This window comes from Pleurodeles waltl, chromosome 9 (assembly GCF_031143425.1).
Source record: "Pleurodeles waltl isolate 20211129_DDA chromosome 9, aPleWal1.hap1.20221129, whole genome shotgun sequence".
Lineage (NCBI taxonomy): Eukaryota > Metazoa > Chordata > Amphibia > Caudata > Salamandridae > Pleurodeles > Pleurodeles waltl.
The window spans coordinates 416,573,368-416,595,867 of NC_090448.1; the positions used below are offsets into that span (position 1 = coordinate 416,573,368).

The window sequence follows — 22,500 nt, forward strand, 5'->3', positions numbered from 1 at the left end:
AACTGTTCTTTGTAGAATATAATTTCTGAAATAATACAGGCATTTTCTTGTTCTCTGCTGGGCCTCAAGCAGACAAGGCCACCGTACATGTTTATCTCATTTCTTGATGTTCTTGTAAAAGACACATTCGTGTATTCTCGCATCCGTTGCTTAAACAGACTCCATTCATTGCTTTCGCATATTGCCTGTAGGTATGTTTCTAACTCGTGTGTTCTTTCTGAGGGAAACGCTACAGAAGAAATGTTTCTATATCCTTGTTATCATTGTCCAGCAACAGCGTATTCGGAAGGAGTCGAACAATGGGTCCACAGATCCAGCCGGAGAAGGAAGTGTGCAAGATACATTTTGTATTATTACATGTTTCGTCAGAAGTGTATAACCAATGGATGTAGTTGATGCTAACATTTATATAATTGTGAAATCTAATAACTGTCTCATTGGATATAGTCTTCTCACCTTTTGTTTTAACCAATCACAGGAGTTCAGCAGATTTAATTTAATGTTCAGTCACCATTGATGTGTGCTCTTTTTTATCCTGGATTCCATAGACTTCACTTCATGCTTTGCCAGACAGTCTAGTGGCATTCTGATGTTTTATTATTTTCTACGTTTATTATGTCTGTTCAATACTGAACGAATGCTTTAATGGTTTAGCAAAACTTATTGTCCAAACTTCTAAACCGTTTCCCTCACCCTGTTTCTGTCTTGATGCAGACGCTGCTGTCCTCTTGATTAAGCAGAATCTTTTGCTGTCTCCTTAGGATAGGTAATATATGAGAAATGTCTTTTACTTTGTTTTTTGTTTTACAGGTACCAGAACTGCTGCTTATTTTATTAGCACCATAGTTAGTTGTTTTTCTAAATTTGTATTACTAAATCTTTTGCATGAAGTCCAACATGCTAATGCTAATTGGTGGTTGGTGAGGTATTTTCTCTCATGCTCATGAATGGTTATTGATTATTGTATTTGTTGATTCTAATGTATTCAATTTCTCTTGCTCAGATTCTATTGTTATTGACTTGTGTTTTCTCTATTGTAATAATAATTGTCACAGCATTAATCAAGCTTCGGTTTACTCGTCAACTAAATCAGCTTAGATTGTTGCTTTACATGTATCAATTGTCTTTGAGAATAATTTTAATGACCGTAGCATTGTTAATACAGGGAACTAAACTTATTAACTTCTTAATAAACTGGTATGGTTATTCATGATCATATTGTGCATGGTGTGTGGTATCTACTTGATTTAATAACAATGTGTACAGAATTTTTGATATTTGATTTGATGTCTCTGATGTTTTCTTTCAGCAGACTGGTGTCTGTTCATCGACCTCTTGCATGAAATCCGCTTTCTAGTTAGGCGTAATTAAAATATAGCCGCAATTTCTGCTTTAACACTCCTAAAGCCAGTTTGTGTTTGTAGCAGTGTTTGTGTGTGTAACTGAGTTTGTAACAGGAAAAACCCTGCAAAATATATTGAGGGAAGATGCCAGTAAAAAGGAAAGCATATGGAATTTGCTGTGGCAAACACTTTAGCTGCATGTTATGTCTCATACAGCCATGGTGTTGCAGAGGCTATTTATACATGCTGTGTCCATACTTGTTAAACAGGAAATGTGTTCAGAGTTCTCAAAGACTAATGTAGCAAGATAGATATAGTTCTCACATACCTTAAGAACACAAGGCACATAGCTTTTTCATATGTTAAGGAACGTGCTTAATTAGTGCTAGTGTTCGCTAGCACCAAATTCACAGCACTGGCACATATTTACGAAAGTACAACATTTGGTGGTGCTATGGGTCTAATTTTTAGCAGACGTCATTTGTGGTGTGTGTAACTATTTAATACACTTTAAAAAAACATACATTTCACTGTGTGAGATGAGGGCATGCTGTTTAGGGGAAAGGGGGCTTTATGCTGAGGTCTGCCTGCCCCGTTCCACGCCCCCATCAACCTCCTCCCCCTTCAAGTAAAACAAAAAAAACAAAGGTTACTGGGGCTGCAGCCAATGCCCTTGGATGTTTTTACACCTTGTAATGGACTTCGCTGCTTACAGCCTCCAAAGAGTAGAGGGAAACCCACTCTGTTCAGTGATTTCCACCTCCTCGTGCCTGCCACACTGTGATTTTAGCTACTCATCGGGTGACCATGTGAAGAGAGCCAAAACAATGTGACACACAGTGGCATAGTGTGAGTTGGCAGGTCTGTAAAACTACCATGTAGGTAATGCTGGCTCTGACACTTGGCAGCAGTGGAAGGAACTGTGGGTGGTGCCGGCTGCAGTGGACACCTTTGAAATACCATGGACCATAGCATTTAATTTTTATAAATCAAACAGTGTTATGGGTGGCGTATGCAGCATTTTCACATGTTAATGAGGCATGGTTTTGAGGCGTTTACCCTACTATAGCTGTATGTTACACCTGAGCAGTGCAGGCCTCTGGGGCTTTCAGAGGGAAGCCATTCATGTAGCTACTTGTTCATCTTTTAGGCAAGTCGAGAACCAGAATCAGGAAAGATGGAGTCTCCTTCTCTCCCGAGGGGCCACCTGGAGGCTGGCATGATTTATGTTCAGTAAACAGTCCGGTTGCTAAGCTGCGCGGTGCTCAGCATGCTAGCCGGGGTCTGTCTCTGTTCCAAAGCACATACAATTAAACATGGGTTAGGTGCTGTTTAAAAGCACCTGGGCTATATGCAACAGGTTATGCCTTAAGGACTTATTATGTTGTTAAATGTTGTGCTTCAGGGGCTTCAAAGAACAGAGCTAGGTTCAATGTAGAAAGGAACCAGCAGAACAAGTAGTTTATTGTACAAAACTCACATCAGGTGGCGGCCACTGGTGAAAAGCACTGCCAGACAGCAACTGGGAATCTAGAACCCACAAGTTGTATGGAATACACACAGGTAACCACGTCGCAGAGCCACAACACTTCCTGTTTCACGGTGCAGCCCTTCCTGAGGACAGCAACCCCTTGGGCACTTTGTCACTATTGATGCTAAGCTGAACAGGAGTGGCCTCATGTCCTGGTTTACAGTGTGCCTTGGTAGGCATACATTTTAAAGATTATTGTTTGACTCGTGTTAAATTTCTGTGCCAACTACGTAATTTGAGCAATTCGCACAGTTTTGCTTTACATAAAAAAAAAACCAGAAATGATGTGTGTGTGAAATTTCACACACTGTTTTCACTGACAGTCTGGTTTAAGAAGAGTCGTTCAAGCAGAACATGCTGAGGGAAACTCCTTGAAAGAGTCCCTAGGAAGTGTCATGAGTAACTTTTGAATGCGTTTAAAGCCCTTGTGTTCAATTTTCACCGGAGATATGTTGGATTGCAAACATTATTAATAAAAATTGTGACATAAATATAGTGTGAAATAACAAATAATAAAACGTTGTTTGAAATAGTGTGTTAATAAATACAAACGTGTAGCTGTTGTGGTGGACACCATAAACAACATGTATAATTATGAAAATAACTGTCTAATGAAAATGTATTTTGTTTATTCATAATGAAATGTATTGAAACATGAATAATAATATGTACTAAAAGGATAAATAGTTTCAATATTATGAAATGTTTTATTCTTTATGTTTTAGCATTGGTTTTAAAAAAGGCCTCACGTTTTAGTAATTTTCCAGAGGTAATGTTTTTAAAGTGTTAACTCTGCAAATAATGTTTCTCTAAGCATCCTGTGTGACTTGCACACAGTGGAAAAGTTATGTTCTTACCTTGTAACATTTGTCTGTCTTCCTGGGATGAGATAATGTGTGTCCAGGAACAATAGTCTTCAGTGCTCATGTATAACCTGCAACAATTGTATTCTACTGCAGAAACTGTTGACTGCAGTGAGAGAAGATGAGCCAATCATGAATACAGAAAATGAAGAAAAGTGACTTCTGAAATGTAGAGAAAAGCTAATTGGTTCTGACCTAAACCACCCCTTAGTTTGACCAATAGAAGCTTAGCTATTTGCTTTCTAAGGATTTATTATAGCAAAAGAGAAGTGAACTAAGGGCAGATTTTCCTTTTCTCAGCTAGTGAAATGATGTGTTCCTGTTTTTTAGCTCTCTGTCTATGATTCAAATAGTTCAGATGCATTAAGGCCAAACTATATTGAACTGTTCCCTATTATGCCATTGTCCAGTGAAGAAGACCAGATGCTCAAAATAATGAAGACGTTGCTGTTTACTGATCCATTTAGAAGAGGTATAACCAAATGTGCTGCTTTTATCTTTCTTTCAAATTCGTATGTTTCCTCTCTCTAGAAAACCCAACTGCTATTTTTGGTTAGCACCATGGTCATATGTATTCTGAATTAATTTTTGCCTTCTTTTCTTTTTGCTTGCAGCCCACACATGCTTATCAAATTAGACTAATAATTAAGGAAGCCAAATTCCAAATTCAACTGTTCCATTTAAATTGATTGTAAAACAATTCATCTGTGATAACTAGATGAATTATGTGTATATTGGTCATCTGTTATTGTTTTTATTCTGCATGGTGGTTCTTGAATGTTTAACGGTAAATATTCTGTCTAGGTTAAGATTCTTTAGAAGATTTGGTCAGCGTGTGTTATTCTTCTATTTTTATCATTTGGTCTTGCCTTTGATTTACATGATCTTGGCATTGTTAATCTAAAGGGCAATAAATGTTTGAACTTTATTAAACTGATGTGGTGATTTATGGCCACATAGGTCATGGGGTGTATGAATTACTGACTCAAATATTGAAAGTGATGATTAGTGATTTGATCTTATTGATGTTGACTGTCAGGTTGGTATCTCACTCCTGAGTCCAAATATTTGTGTCAACATCTAAGGGTAATTGATGGTTACCCTATACGTGTCACCTTATAAATAAATTATCAAACAAAATATATATGGCTGGACACACCCACAAATTTAGTAGCAGCAAAGGATGGATACATCTCAATAGGAGGGTATCATATGATGGTTCTGTCTCATTAGGAGGGAAACATCCTGTTTTTATTAGTTATATGTCATTTAGAAAGATTTGGAAGCTTTAGTTTTACTAGTGCTTTATGACATTTTGAAATTTAGTTTTGCCATTGCTTGTTTGAAGATGTTTCTAGTTTTATTTGCATTTGGGTAGGTTTTGCTCTTGCAGTGCTAATTGCAGGTGAATTGTGATGTTTGAGAGAATTAAGGTGTTTGCGTACTCCAATGTAGTTTGTTAAGGAATGTGCGTACTCTAAAGGGTGTATGCAGGGAAGTCGTTGTACTTCAATTGGGTGTGGCGCTTTGTGCTACAAAATTGCCCAAGTGGTTGTTGGTATACAGTCCCTGTGTGTTCTAAGACTCCGAAGTATTGAGTATTAAACAAGTGTCTCTAACACATTTAGTTGTTGTTGTAGCTTGTCTGTTTGTTTGGTCAATCGGGCGTGGTTGACAACTGGTATTACTAGCACGTGTGTTAAAAGGAGTGGTAGGTTGACAGATATTGGTAATTCTTGAGTACACAAAGAGGATATAGTACTAGTCAAGGGTGAAATTTGCTGGTCGAATTTAACTTGCAAATCAGAGAAAGCAAAGATCGAATGAGTAGTTTTCAGAGCTAAAGGCTGCGATCAAAATATTTGTGATGCTTCCAAAGTGATTGTATTCCCTACCTGAAATAAGCAGACAAGTTGGTGTGTTGATTTTTCTTTGGTGCTCACAATATTTGCATTTAGTTTTGTGTGAATTGAGTTTTGGAAGAAGAGTCTGCAAGACTTTGTCAGCCACTGTGCGTGGGAGTGTGACGTCACTAGGTTCATGCTGGGATAGGTCGGTTGGTGAGCTGGAGTCGCGAATGGATTGGTAGACAAACCGTGAAGCGTTATTGGTTGAGAAAAGCAAGCAAAAAGGATTTTGTGATTGAATTACTGTCTGTTTTGAATTTAAATTGTAGTTTTAAGCCCGAATAAAGTAAAAATGAAAAATGTCAAAGCGTTAAATGGTGCGCTTAAGTGAGATGCTTTCATTCCAGTTAGAGAAGGAGGAATTGCCCCACCAGAAGGTACACCTGCATATATCGTAATTGAAGAGAAAGGTACTGCAGCATATATTTGGTTGAAACAGTGGTGCAAAATTACCGAGAACGAAGGGAGCTTATTGTTTTCCGCCTATGGAACGTTTAACATGGGAATTTTAGAACATTTGAGAAGAGTGCTACATGAATTAAAACCTCCTTTGAGACCAGCACAATTTGAAGCGTTAGCCATTTGTGAATTGGTGGCCAGACAACAAGAGAAATTAAAATTTGAGAGGAGAATGAGAAAAGATGAGAACACATTATTAGAGGCAAGGTGAGACAACGGGCAAAAATTATGGAGAACTGAAACTTTACAGGGAATTAAAATGTTTCCTGCAATTCTACAAGAAAAAGAGAGCAGTGTTAGACAAAAACAAAGTAAAAGATTAAGGAGTCTTCTGAAGAAGATGAGCCAAAGTCAGATGAGGCTAGGAAATCGTTGACTTACGATGATGACTCAGGTGATGATGAATTTATAATGCAGTTACTAAGAAGTCATCCTCCACCATATGGAGCACAAGAGAGAAATCCAGGTACTAGAACTGGTCCAAGTACTCCAGTACCAGTTGTAGTAACACAAAGTCAAGTACAGGTTGCAACTAATGTTCCTACTATTTCAGTTAGTCACATACCTATGACTCAGGTTGAGCTACCTGTAGTCTATCCTACAATTAATTCTCTAAGTTCTGCACCGAGCATGACAGTACCAGTGGTACATTCATAATAGTTTCACCAGAAACCAATAATGGTTCAGGTGGAGACTATACCTAGTTGAGTGGCTCTAGTGCAAGTACAGACAATACTGAGGTACACACCTGTAACAATATCACAGTTGAGTTTTTCAATGTTGTCAGGTCAGAGTTTGGGAGTAATTTACTTGAGAAATCAAAATGTTCAATCAAGTCCGCAAGCATTAACAGTACCTGTTACTATTGGTCCTGTTGCACCATTGTTTGCCCAGGGAAATAATGAGAATAATGTACAGAATCTTTTTAATTCAAATGCAGAAATGGAGACACTCGATGTTACTGCAGGAGTCATGTCTTCAATGAATCAGACTTTAGACAAGACAGGTCTACTGATTGACTTGAACTATTCTAGGACTTCACAGAATTTGGGAAAGTCAGATTTGAATTCAAATTTGTTTTTGATGACTCCGAAGACTCCATGTATTATTCCACCAAGTGAGCCCAATGTAAAAAAAAAATGTCTCATTAAAAGGTTTGACAGCTCAGCAGTTAACAGACTAGCTGGAAAAAATAAGTGGAGTTAAAACAAATGCAGAAGGGGAGATTAATTGAACCTGGCAAGACTTAAATTAGGGCAAGATTTAAATTAGAATTAAATTAAATGATTGAATGAACACTTGAGTTAAATAGAATTGACTCATATACTGAAGATGAGTTACGCTTCATGTGTAAAATTGTTTTAAAGACAGCAGGATTAGTACACCAGAAATTAGCAAAACTTGTAGAGAAATATGTAGTGGGAATTGAGAAATCAAAGCCACTAAAACAAAGTTATAGGTTAGAATTTGATTCAAAAGATATTGAGAACATGAGAATACTGGGAATGAAAATGCATATTAAGGAATTAATTCAGAATGGTCAAACATGGGGATCACTAGATAAATGGGAAGGCAGATGGGTAAAGAAAAGAGATCAGAAGAGAAAGAAGTCTGTCAATTTAAATGCTAATGTGCAGCAAACTGATAATCCAGTAAATATATTACCAATAAGAGAAATTCCTGGAGGGAATTATGTACATATCCCTTGGAGCAGGAGTGATATTTTGTCATTTACAAATGACAACTCAATGTTTGTGAAGCTAGCAAAATGCCTGTTGGAGGATTTGCATACTATTTTAGAAATAGTGGTTCCAGCTGGTTTATGGGTTGAATCCAAAAGGCACGTTGACTGGCCAACAAGAGAGCCTCCAGCAAGATCCACATACAGGTATCCATCTTCTGATGTAATGAAATACTATTACAAAGTGATTGGATTATTGAAAATGAGTATTTCACCTAAAAGTATACATTGGCACAGGATCGTTAGGAAAGTACAGTAGGCAAAGGAGTCAATACATGCGTATTATGAGAGATTGTTGCAAGCATTTAAATATTACAGTGGTACAGAAACAATTGAGCCCCAAAATTTGATTCATTTTGTGTTCAGATTTGTAAAAGGGTTGAGATCTGAAATTAGCCAGATGATTAAGAGTCATCTGATTTGCTGTCAAGCAAAACTGGTTGATGAAATATTATAGTTTGCTAAATATTGCAGAGATGACATTGAAATAAAATAGAAGAAGATGAAAGAGAAGGCAATAGTAATGCAGATTATGGCAGCACAGGCAGGAATGCAAGGAAGGAGTGCAGGGAGTTTTTCCACAGCAGCAAGAAAACATGTATGTGTTTGAGAACCAGGCAAGAGGTACAGGTCATGGCGGAAATGGAAGATGTGTCGCTGTCAATTTGAATACTGGTGTGAATCCAAGTGATTTGGAGACAATGTAAAAGATGTTACCTTGTCATGCTTGTGGGGGCCTCATGCATTGTAAAACGGGAGTGCCCAATGATGGTACAGGAAGGTATTGTTACGCAGATGAATGAAAAACACCTTTTTCCAAATTTGAGAGGACCGAAAATAAGGAGTCCTAATTTAAATGTCCATAATAATAGTAATCAAATGCAGATTCCTCAGCTAATGCAAAGTCCCCAACTGATGCAACAGATACGGGTGCCACGTTTTTAGGTGCCAAAGTCACAGCAGGTGCATTCCCAAATACAAATTATACCAGAGCAACAATTGCAGATACCTCAAGCTCCAATGGCACAGCAGCAGGTGATGCTTCCTAAGCAGAACATAGGTTAAAAGTTAATTCTAAACAATCAAACAGTACAGCAGTTCACACTTCACAGTGAGGATGAATTGAATGATGAATTTATTAGTGATAGTTCGGATGAAGAAGAATGTGTGTTAGAAACTTCATTAGAAGTGGATCAACAGAGTCCTTATGTAAATGGAAAAGCAATGGGTCATCAGGGTTCATTCATAATTGATACATGAGTTGCACACTCTTCAGTGAGAACTGCAGAAATTCCTAATGCGCCACATTCTGGGAAAACAGTACAGATTATAGGAATTGCAAATCAATTCCTGACAAACCTGATTACTAAACTGGTTCCTGTTGTAATTGGCAATTTTGAAGGTTTGCACAAATTTGTAGTGTGTGACTCAAGTGCAGTTTCCTTACTGGGAAGAGATCTGTTGTGCAAAACAAAGTGTTTGATTACCTGTACAAATGATGGAATTGCTATTCAGACAAATAGTGATGATGATGATGATTCATCTATGCCAATTGAATGTGATTCAGTTAATGGAGAATTTCCACTGATTAGTTTCTATCCTGCATTTACAGTACAAGACCTGCTAACTGATATAAAGAGTACAGTTACATTAAAAGTTTGGGATCTTTCTGGGAAACACATTGGTCTGAACAAAGGACTTGACCTAGTGGAGGTCACAGTAAGCCTAACGCAGTTTTTTACGCAAACTCCGCAGTTTCATATGGCACCAGATGTAATTGAAGGAGTTACTCCTGTAATCACAGATTTTGTGAAGCAGGGAGTTCTGAAAGAAGTGCTGAGCAGCCCATGTAACTCTCTTATTATGGGTTTATGAAAATCCAAATGGGAAATTTAGAATTTTTCAAGATTTGAGGAACATTATTGACATAGTGGTCAAATGTTGTCCAGTGGTACTAAATCCAGCAGTGATTTTGTTTCAGCTCACATGTGATGCAGAATGGTTCACTGTGGTGGACTTTTCACAAGCATTTTTCTCAGTGCCTCTTCATGAGGATAGTCAGTTTTTTTTCTGTTTCAAGTTCTATAATCATGTGTATTCCTGGAGTAGAATCCCACAAGGCTTTTCAGAGTCTCCGTCCATACTTACTCAAGTGATGAAAAAGAATTGGAAATCATTGCAAATGCCTTTCCAATCAGCATTATCTCAATACATTGATGATTTTTTGGTTGCTTCCAAGATGAAGGAAGCATGCAGGCAAGATACTATTGCCTTATTGAATCATTTGGGTTAAATCTGACATAAAGGTGGTCATCACTTGACAGTCATACTCACAGTGGCGGTCGGGCCACTGCCAATGCGATAGTCCGAGCACCACATTATGGCAACAGAGGTCGTGCTGCTGTCGGATCACCAGCACCGCCAGGATTAAAGATCCCGGCGATCTGGCAGTTGTGGCAGTCCTAATCCACCAGAGCAGCGCTGCCATGGGGATTATGACATGGTTCTCTGCTAGCAATTTCATGGGGACATGGACTGTGCAGTGGGTCCCCTTGGCCAGCACCCTCGCAATGTTCACATTTTACAGAATGTGAACATTGCGAGGGTGCTGGTGCCGAAGACAATGCTGTAGGGTGTTTCCTGCTAGGCCTGAGGGCAGAAACTCAGGTTTCCGCCCGCCGACTTAGCGGGAAACTCTTAATGGGCCCAGCAGGGAGGTAGCCACTACGACGGCAACCTCCCCGTCAGACGTCTGTCTGGCAGACGGCCTAAACCGTCCACCAAACTCGTAATCAGGCCAAAGTGTCCCCAGTGAAATTACAGTACTGTCAGAAAGAAATGAAATACTTTGGACACCAAAGAGAAAAAGGTGCAAGGAAAGTGTCCAGAGAAAGAGTTACAGCTATTTTACAAATTAATCCTCCAGTTACACAAAGAGATGTCAGGATGTTTCTGCGAATGGTGAGTTACTGTCGCCAATGCGTTCCCATTTTTTCTGTTATTTCAAAGCCATTGCAGAGATTGATCCACAAAGATATTTCTGACCCTGTGCCCTTTGATGAAGCTTGTATGAAAGCTTTTACTGAGCTGAGAGAGAGTTTGTGCAGAGCGCCAGCTTTGGGAATGCCTGATAACATGAAATCATTTATGTTGTTTTGTCACGAACGTGATTTTTGTGCTCTTTCAGTTCTTGTACAGGTACATGGTGGTGTAAATCGTGCTGTAGCATATTTTTCTGCTACTTTGGACCCAGTCACAGCAGCTTTTTCTTTGCTGTTTCCGGACTGTGGCAGCAGTTGGTTTGCCACTCACTCAGTGTGAGAGTATTGTGATGGGACAACCTTTAACTGTCCATGTCCCGCACTCTGTTGAGGTTTTGCTCACCTGAACAAAGACCAAATATTTGATAAATGCAAAACTCACAAAGTATGAGCTTTTGATTTTAGGCTCTCCAAATGATACCCTGAAGAGGTATATAGTACTTAACCCAGCAACCTTGCTCCCAGTAGACAATGTTGAAACTGAAAAACTGAAAGAAGTTAAACATGACTCTCTGGAGATTACTGAATTGTGCAAAAACCTAAATTTGATATTCAGGATTCCTAGTAAGAGGAAAATGATCAAATTGTTTCTGTTGATGGTTCCTGTCTAAGAGATAATGTGGGGGACATTTAAATCTGGATCTGTTGTGTGCAAAATCTCTGGTATACTTGAAGCTTCAAGGCTTCAAAGAGAATTTTGTGCACAAGTGGCTGAATTAGTGGCTCTTATTAGAGCACACTGTATTTCTGCACAGCTTAACGTTACAATTTTCACAGGCAGTCAGTATGGATTTGTTGTAGTGCACAACTTTGGGCAGTTATGGTCACAAAGAGGTTTCATTACCTCTTCTGGCTCACCAATTAGAAATGGTGATAGAATTCATGATTTATTACAATCCCTACAGTTACCTCAGAGGATTGCTGTGCTTAAATGCAGTACACACCATAAATCAAATGATTTTGTTTCAATGGGAAATGCTTATGTGGATCAAGTCGCAAGGTTTTGAGATGAACTGCATCTCTTTTAATGAGGAATGGAAAGAACTAAATGTGGATGAACTAAACCTAAGTTACATGTTAACAGTGATTGATACATGGGAGGAGATCAAACGTTTGCAAGAAAATGTCTCTGAAGATGAAAAGAAAGGTTGGATAAAATTGAAATTCTCAAATTGAATAACATTTTCAAAGAGACTGATGAAATCTGGGTTTCAAATGAAGGGCAAGTGGTTTTGTCAAACTGTCTACTGACACAAATGGCAAGATACTATCATGGTCAAGCACACATTGACAGAGATGCAATGAGTCACCCTTTTAACAATCCTGGTTCAATCCAAAGTTTAGACAAGTTGCTGAAGCAATTTGTCACAGATGAGTTACATGCCAACAACTGAATGTGGGGAAAAGAACAATTGTCAATTTGAGTCACATTCGAAGAGCAGGAGGTCCATTCAACAGAGTGCAAATGGATTTTATGAGATGCCTGTGTGTGTGGTGGCTTGAGGCACGTGTTGGTGATTGTCTTTATTTTTAGTCACTGGATTGAAGCTTATCCCACCTGTAGAAATGATAGCCTCACAGTAGCAAAGCTTTTACTTAGAGAGTTAATTCCTCGCTTTGCGTTTCTGGAGTCTCTTTAGAATCAGATAGAGGAAGTCACTTCAATAAAGCAGTGATAAAATTACTATGTTCAGCCTTAAACATTAAGCAGTGTCATTGAGCAGAAGTTGCATTGTAGCTATCGCCCTGTAGCTTCTGGATTAGTAGAGCAGTGAATGGCACTATGAAGGTACAACTTGCAAAAATGTGTGTGTCTACAAATCTGAGGTGGCCCGATGCTTTGCCTTTGGTTCTGATGAGTATGAGAAACACACCAGACAGAAAGACTGGACTTTCTCCCCATGAAATCCTCATGGGCAGAGCAATGAGATTGCCAGCTGTTCCTGCAAATGCTTTTGTGAAGACGATATGATGCTGGATTACTGCAAGAGTCTAGCTGATGTGGTTCGCTCTTTCTCTCACCAGGTGAAAGCTACAGCAGTGCTGCCATCCCAAGACCAGTGTCACAGTCTGCGAGCTCGTGATTGGGTGGTTGTCAAGAAGCACATGAGAAAAACTTGTCTGGAACCTAGGAGGAAGGGGCACTATCAGGTCATACTTGCTACAACATCTGCTGTGAAGTGTGCTGGAATCCCTGAATGGATTCATGCCAGCCACACTCGAAAAGTGCCATATATTTTGGAAGATGAAGAGTTGTTCAGAGCACCAACAACTACACGTGCAAACTGGTGAAGACCCAGGTACACCTCTGAGAGATGAAATAGAGATTCCTGAAATTGCTCAAGCATCAGTAACCATAGCAGGAGAGTCAAGTCAGAGGAGTACTCTCCCAGAAGCAGACAATTGGGAAGTTCAGTTGAAACAAATCACATTTCCTGAATCAGCTGAGGAGGGTGCTGAGTTGAATCAAAGTCATGCAGATGTGACTCCTCCTGAATTAGTTAAAGTTGCAGGTACATTAAGCCAAAGTATAAATCCTGCAGAATCAAGAAGAGTTATAAGTCCAGTTTTGCAAACAACACTGTTAAAGGAAGCTGTGAAGGACGACAAGTGGCCCAAACTGCAAACATATGAAAAGGTTCCAGGTGTACTTTCAACTATAAATGAAGAGGCAGATACAACAACAAGAGCAGATACAGATGAAGATCTGAGTGCAAATCGGAGATCAAAGAGAAAAAGAGTTGCAAGCCGAAGATACTCAGCTCCTGGATGGGCGTATTTTGTGACAGATGAGTGGCAATGTGAATTTTTGTCTTTTTGTTTTGATCATGTATTTCCAGCTCAATATTTTGGAACCTGAAATTGCTTTTGAATTGAAATTTGAAACTACATTGCTAATTGAACAAGAGAGACATTATATGCTGCAAGTGATAATCACTCTCCAATAGAATATGATCTACAGAAAGAGACTTTTGAAAACAGAATTTTGACAGGCTGCTAAACCGATTTTTGACAGAGTTCTGGGAAAGTCTGAATGCTGCTGTAAATAACTGCAAAGAAGACTGAAGATGATTTTTGTTTTTGATTTTGGCTGCATAGTTAAATATTTTTCTTTTTCTTCTACTTTCTGATTATTTACAGGTCATTGATAACAATAACAATCTCGTAAAAAACAATAGATGTTCAAATGTATGTGTTTTGGTTTGGGAATTGTATGTGTGCTAGTAAGTTTGTTAGTGATTGTTAGTATAAGCTGAAACTAATTATACACCTTCTTCAGAAACTACTACACTTTCGAAGTTAGATAAGTTTAGCAGGAATGAGAAATATTTACACTTAGACAACTCACAAGGAGATCTTTCTTCTAATGTTTTCTATCCCTTGCTGTATGAATATGTTGAGATGATGAATGTGAGAGAATGTTAGGTTTGCACGCAGATTCCTTCATTAGTGCAGGAAGGAATTACTTATCATAGCTTGCCGTTAAAGTATGGAATTAGCTGCAGTCATTTACTAGCAAAGCTTTATACCCATGAGTACATACAATATTTCTACTCTAATTTCAACGTTGTATTTTCTTTTGTTCCGATTAACCAACACTTGAGTAACATAGCTAAAGAGAGAAATATTAATATTGTGGGAGGATGCTTTGAGCCTACACTAACATTGTTACTGCTTATGCTCACCACAATAATTTGACATGCTTGCTTCCACCAGTAGAAAAATCTTTTCTGGGTCAAACTGATGACAGAAGAAAAGCATTGAAGGAGAAAATAGAGAAAGGGTTAGTGAAGACGACATTTAGAAATGATTACGCATTTAGTGAGACTAAAACACAAAGAAAGCTTGCTTTAGATTTTCAACATGTATGAAAGCTTTGTATCTGTAGACCTCAATCCAGAACTGATACTAAGTTTGTGGGAACAAGTGAGTGCAGACATGTATTTCTTTTTAAGGATACATGGGACTTTATGTTAAATGGACAAGATCTTGCAATTCCTGGAGTACATTACATCTGTGGAAAGAATGCTTATTATCGTCTCCCAAGGGGATGGTATAGGACATGTTATTTGGGAGTTGTATTCCCAAAGATTTACCAGACTGACAATATAGATGACATACATGACATAAATGAATTGCAAAGGCCAAGATCAAAACAAGCAACTTATTCTGAAATAATTGGGAATATAATTGGAGTAATTATTCCTTCTGCAGGAGTTGTTCTGAATGCTTTGAAAATTAGAAAGTTGTCTTCTACTGTGGATAACATGTTGACTGATCTTTCTGGAGCTGTTACTTTAATCAATATTGAAATGGCTGCAGTCCATTCTATGGTTCTCCAGAACAGACTTGCATTAGATATACCTTTAGCAAAGGAAGGGGGATTCTGCCGGATGCTGAAAGCAAAACATTGTTGGACATACACACCTGACAATAGCAAAGGAATTAGAAATTGTATTACGAACCTGACAGGTTCAAATTCAAACTTAAAAGATCTGAAGAACCAGAGATATGGGAAAATATTGGCAAAAGTGTTACTGAAGTGAACAATTGGCTGGGTAATCTTGATCAGGGTATTGTGGGAAAAATATTGAAACCATTATTGATTGCAGTTATATGTGTCATCTGTATAATTGGATTTTGAAAATTATATATATTGATAAAAAGACAAAGGGTGAAAAATGAACAGAGGAGGGAAGAAATTAAACTAGAAACAAATGAGAAGCAGATACTTTCATGATTTGAGAAACACTGAAAACTGGAGAAAATTGAGAAACAGTAGATATTCTAGTCAAACTAAACTTTGAACTGTCTCACAAGTATTATTAAGTATATTTTGTGACAACACATATAGTCGACAGAGGAGGGATTGTTGGAGTGCAAACATTATTAATAAAAAGTGTGACATAAATATAGTGTGAAATAAAATATAATAAAAGGTTGTTTGAAGTAGTGTGTTATTAAATAAAAACGTGCAGATGTTATGGTAAACACCATAAACAACATGTATAATTATGGTTAACGAATTAGAGTAGTAGTTAAGAATGCCAAATTCTAAATTTGACTGTCCCATATAAATTGATTGTAATACAATTAATCTGCGATAACTAGATGTATTCTGTGTATATTATTCATCTGTTATTGTTGTTATTCTGCATGGTGATTCTTAAATGTTTAATGATAAATATTCTGTCTAGGTTAAGTTTCTTTGGAAGATTTGGTCAGCTTGTGTTATTCTTGTATCTGTATCATTTGGCCTTGTGTTTGATTGACATGATTAGCACTGTTAATCTAAAGGGCAATACATGTTTGAACTTTAATAAACTGGTCTGGTGATTTATGGCCACACAGATCATGGTGTGTTTAAAAATTACTGACAATATTGAAACTGTTGTTTATTGATTTGATCCTATTGATGTTTACTATTAGGATGGTATCTCACTCCTATCTAAGTCCAAAGTTTCGTGTCGTCCTCTAAGGGTAATTGATGGTTACCCTATGTGTCAGCTTATAAATAAATTATTCAAAGAAATAAAAGGATAGACACACCAACAGTTACTCCAAGACATATTTGGCAAAATGTATTCACAATTTTTCGTAATGGGTGTATGGTTTCATGTAATATTATTTCCTTTACTTTTGCACATCTCTATTAAGCCTTCATCCGGTTCTTAAGGTCCAAGAACCCAACTTAATTATTTTCACCATACAGTTTCCAACATATATACTTATAATCTGCTGGTTGGGCACCATGCTCTGGTCTTTATTCACAAGTGGGCAGTCACGGATATAGAGGGGATGCCTCACCCACTTCTCTAGCTACACGGCAAATTAACCCAAATGGTATATATGTCATTGCAGCCAAAATTGATAACAAGGTCGCGCATATGGCACTTTTTTAATCATTCTTGAAAACATAGACCAGACCCCAGTTACTTATAACTTCTTATATGAGGAATAGAACACTACAGATGCTTCTCTTCATCTCTTACTGACTGTGGCACCTCTAACCTCCGTATCAGCATATCAGGGGTATATTGTCACTTTCCCTGTTGATCATGCATTAGGAGCAGCAAGGTGGTAGCAGGAACATCTAAGCTGGTTTGAGGGACTCGCGGGTTGCGAATCTTAAAGGTTACATACATTTGTAACCACACCGAGGGCCTGGGACCCTGTGGCTAGTACCTAGCTGAGCGTCATGTATTGGGCAGGGTTGGGAATGTAATGGAGTAGGTAGCACTACCCAAGGTAAATGTGCACACTTAATAATGCTTAGGAGTATTTAGCCTTATGGTTGGGATTCCTCCACTCCTCTTCATGCTGTGCATCCACTTGCCTGGGCTAAAAGGTCTGGGGATGATAATGGCTTCAGTGAAGCAACCAGTTGATGGTTCGGGCCTTGACTTCTACAAGGGTGATCATGTGGTCCCAAGTTTCTTGTTTATCATCCTAGGGAGACCCATCAATGTTTGGCACATCCTGGAGTGATCTTCCTTCCTTTTCTGCCCATGATGTGGGCACCACATTGTCTAAAATGTTTTCACCATTTGTAGCCCATTAACAAAATGAGTGGATGTGAAACATTCCAAGTGTGGCAGATGGTGTAAGTCTGTTCAACAGCTCTTTAGCAGGATTAAGTTAAGGGGAGGAAGAGGGAGTACGCAGATGCAGGTAAGACAGGTAAAACACACACCGGAGGATACTTTGATCAGAACCCAGGGGTTGTATGTCAGAATATTGTAGTCAGATATATTGTCTGACCTAAATATTGCTTTCTAAATATCAGTTAAATATATCGTCTCACTGGATATATATTTTTTATTATTATCTTAAATAACACTCATGTACAGAGTGGAATGTCAAACAAACTGCAGTCTCTGAAGCACAATATCAGCTTTAAAGTCTTAAACCTTAATATCTTTCTTTGTTTATTGTCACCTAATAGTGGTAGAACCAATCACCGTGGCACTGTGGCAAACCCAGAGGCAACAACACAATGTGTGAACTGAACTACAAATCACCTCATCATGCTTAAGTCATGCTACTACTGCCATGGACCTATATACCTTCAGACTCCTGCTTGTGATAACTAGTGTCACACTTACAGGGAGCTGAGCCATTATGCTTCTGTCTGCCTATCATCCCCTATGTCAATGACAGGTATGACGTCTCACACCTTTTTCAACCATGTAGATCATACACATTCCCACAAACCTACACTGTCATCAGATGCAAATCACTCAGCTGATTCCTTTTATGATTTTTCAGCAACAGCCTATACTTCTAAAGCTTGCCACCTGTGCCCTTACTGCTTCCACCCACTTCCCCTTCTTCTGATAAGTGCAACAGTAGGCTGGATCAGTGAATGAAGATCATGGACAATCAGCATTCGATCAGGCCCCAGCTTGCTCCCACACATATTCCCATCCCTCAAATATCCAACCGAAGCATAGCCATGCTCTCCTTGTATGCCCACCCTTCATGGATGTAGTGTCTTACATGGCTTAGAATGAAACCGTTCTGACTCCCAGCGGACTCTGTATCAGTGTAAAGTAATCGCTAGAACAGAATGTAATAAAAGCTTGGGTTAGAATATTGGAGTTCACAGGTAGAGGCAGAGGAATAAAGACATGTAATTTACAGCTTCATGTGTGGCCTAGTCATTGCCTGATACCCAGGCTGGGAATGACAATACAACTAGTGATGAGATAGGGGATAAGTAACTCGAAGAAAGTGCTCTCCTGGAGAGTTTGCTGTGGTTCAAGCAAACTGCTCTTGTGTGCCATGTGTGCCTTTGTCGAACTGCTGAGTCGAACAGTTGGGGTATGTGGAGTCAAAGTGAAGCTTCAGCCGGAGTGAAGCTTGTGAATGGAAAGAAAGTTTTGCTAAGAAGTCTACACATCATCAGTCAAGAAGCTACGACCAAGATCATACAAAAAGGTACCGGGCTGCCACCCAAAATAAAGTTACACATTGTACTTTGTACATTGTACTTGTGCCCTATAGTAACTAAAACTTGCGCCCTCACCATGCACTGCTAATTACCCCAGGTATTACTGCAATCATGACATATTTTATAACATAATTAATAATATAATTGTAACATTTGTTGTAAAATTATTCATTAATAAAATGTGCATGTCAGAGGCGCGAGTTATAGTTACCTTAGTGTACCAGTTATAGTTACTTGAAATACCTACAACTATAACTGCTGACTTGCTAAGGCTTTGTACAAGTAAATTCAGAAGCTAACTATAACGTCCCTGTAACCATTGTTTTTGTAAGTAAATATACATATATGCCTAATGATTATATAAAAATTTAAATTTTCATTTAACAGAGGGGGAGATGTAGCATCATGAATGGTTTAGAATGGAACCTTTCTGACTCCCACAGGACTTCTGTATCAGTGTGAAGTAATCGTTAGAATAAAATGTAAGGAAATCTTGATTTAGAATGTTAGAAATCACAGGTCCACACAGACGAATAAAGAGGAATCAAGGCATGTGGTTTACAGCTCCGTGTGTGGCTTCGTCATTTACAGGTATTCAGGCTGGGGAAGACGCTACAATGCCTGAGCACACACACACCCTTACCCTTCAAAATACCACCACTGCTTAAGCCCTTTTTCTTCCATCTGCACACCCACCATTTCACCATACTTACCATAGCCTGGACCCAGAGGCAACTACCTCCAACAAGTGGCCCTTCTGACACTGCCCGTCTCCTTCGGTGGATTAATCATTGTGTAGCTATGCAGAGGTTAGCAGTTTACACATATTCCCGATAGCAATGCTTGCGATTTTATCACAATAAATTGTTCTGACAGCCTCTGAGCCCAAACGCCATGACATGCCACATTTATTTTACAGTGGTGCCCAGATATAACCCTTAAAACCAGGGGTTCATGGATGGAGGATAGTGAAGCTGGGATGTAACTCAGAATGACCGAGGGCAGCACACATAATGCAGTGAAATGTCCTAGTCGTGATATCCTATTGTCCATGGTACACCACTGAAAATAATTTGGAAGAAATTACATGTTGAAAACTTTTTTAAAGCTTCATCAAATCTACACCCTCTTTGATTTCCTCCCTGGCCTGTTGGTGTTCTGTTTTTCCTTATCATGGCTCACCTTGAGACCGCTTTAGACACCTGCTGTCGCTTTAGCTACCTGCTGTTGAACGCTTATTTTTAATTATACACTAAAATATATACATAAAGGCCCTCTTCTGGGTTTCATAGTACTGGGGGCACGGTAAATAGCAACCCTATTTACTGTTACTGTGTAGTAGATCCACTCCAGCTCCCTGCAATTACAAGTCAAAACCAATGAAATGGGGAACAACCATGAGGGACAATGTTTTTCCTATTGTAAACTACTTTAAATTCTCTGTTCCCTCCGGTTTAACACACACATGTATACCCTGCTCTAAGCAGCTAATAAACGCTTTTCCCGGGTCTCTGGGTGAGGCGGGGTAAAGGGAGAGGGCTGTGGGGTATAAGGAGGGAAGAAGAAGGGACTTCCTGACAGTGGGAGCATATAATGTTTGCCTTCTCGAGTCCAAGCCTCATATGATTTAACTGTGTAGAATTACCACCCTCGCCCTAAAAATAGGCATAGGAAAAGCTACCCGCTCACAGGCGGATGGTAATTCCATGCTGTAATTCTTCTCCCCCCGACTGCTAATGAGGGTCTTAGAGCACTTTGGGTGAGGCCCCTGCTTTTGATTGAATGACTTTCTTATCTATTTCATTTGCCTGCTTCATATTCAATAGCTTTCCTCTTTTCTTTGTTTGTTCCACTGTGTTCTAATTCGACGACGGATAATGTTTTTATTTTGTTCAGCAGTTCATAGAAGTGCCTGTGGTTTCTTGCTCTCTCCCTTGTGTACTGCTTCCACCCTCAATCATGCAACTGTAAATAAAAATAAAAAAACAAATGGCCGTTGTGTCATGAGGTTCGTACACGTGCACGCCTGGTGATGCATGCATGTGTACATGTCATCATGTAATGACTGCCATTGCTTTATGACAGATACATTGCATGCCTACATTAGTGCATACACATCAGGCATTTTTTTTAACTAATGCTGTTCAGCATCGCCAGTGAACGTAGCTAATAGATGTACATTGGCAAAGCCAAAAGGCAAGGCCAATTGGCTTTGCCAATGCTTGTGTATTTCCAGTCAGTGTTTGGCTCCCAGAATGAGGCAGCATGACTATAGTTCGGTATGAGCTACTTAAGAAACGATGTGTCCTCGCTGAGGGACCCAAATCCATGCTTTGTGAGGCATTGGCATATTTTCTTAAGCTTGCAAAAATAGGAGTAGAAACTGATTTAAGAAAATAAATGAAAGAGTCAAATAAATGCATATGACCACATTGAAACCTATCCTAGAAGCACAATCGAAGTATCTATAACAGTGGCATAAGAAGGGGTCGTGGACCTCAACTCAAGAAAAATGGGTGCTCTGTCCCCGATTGGATAGTGACATAATTGGAGTTCAGCGGGCCTATGAGAACCATAGGCCATGATGCCACTGCACCTACTGCACCAAGAATAGTTGAACACCGGCCTATTGAAACACCCCGCCCAGCCCTATGAAACCAAGTAAATGTTTGTTTTTTGGTTAACCCTGGCAATTGTTTATTTCTGTATAAACCAGGTTGCACTTGTTAATAAATGCCTATATTTCCATGTATTATTTTAAACACTCTGATGTTCCTGTGCTTCGGCTCGTTGGCATTATAAAAGAAAGTCAACATGTTGAAAGTGATACACAATAAGGCTAGCAATTGGTGGACGGCGGCGCTTACCTTGATACCCATCGCAGGGCAAGCAGTCATGGACCCCCCAAGCGATCCCTGAACTTCGGCAGCAGATCTCCTGGGTCCTGAGACCAGGTAGAGGGGAAGCACACTGCAAAGAAAACAAAAAAGCGAGTGAGCGAGTGCCGAGGAAGTGCCTGGGAATGCAAATGTCCAGTTGCTAATGGGAGAGGCCAAGGGAGAGATTTAAGTCTCCCTTAACTCTGAACCTCAGTCAACAGGCGTACAAATTACAGAAGATGCTTGTCTATGACCCCCTCACAGACAGAACTGTTTTTACTAAAACACTATTGACTGCATTTCCATTTGGAATCTGAGATGTTTACAGCAGCCAGAGTCCCTGTGGAACCTGTCCTGGGCAGCGGATTTACCGCACAACTCATAATCCCAATGGGCCTGGTAGATCCTGAACAAGGCCCAACCGGGCTAGAGTACTCCTAGTGTTGGGCTCGGAACACTGCAGCTTACATTTGTTTCGGTTGTGCAAGCCCTAAAATGGCTTGCAAACCACAATACTTCAGGACACTGACTCCACTTTAGATTATAAAGAGCTTCTGTCTTGACTGCTGTATCCAGCATAGGATGTAAATTGATGGTTCGGCAGCCACTTAAAGATTCATTCCATAAGCAACTTGAAGGAAATATAAGACACAGCAGCTGGTTAATGTGAACCGAGCACTTTCAAACACTTGTTCTTCTTACCCCATCTGATTGAGACCAAGGTAGGAAGAAGAGTACATAGGAATAATAGCACAACTGTGGTCATTCGCACTCTACTCCAA

At 39.2% G+C, this 22,500-nt stretch overlaps 1 protein-coding gene across 4 annotated transcripts in view; it reads right to left on the bottom strand.

The window, feature by feature from the left end:
• The window catches only part of LTBP4 (latent transforming growth factor beta binding protein 4), a 922,370-nt gene that overhangs the window by 327,006 nt on the left and 572,864 nt on the right, over nt 1-22,500 (bottom strand). For all 4 annotated transcript variants that reach the window (XM_069207205.1, XM_069207206.1, XM_069207204.1 and 1 more), the window contains exon 8: nt 21,707-21,809. In XM_069207205.1, the coding sequence (XP_069063306.1) occupies nt 21,707-21,809 (103 nt within the window). The remainder of the gene's footprint in view (nt 1-21,706; nt 21,810-22,500) is intronic.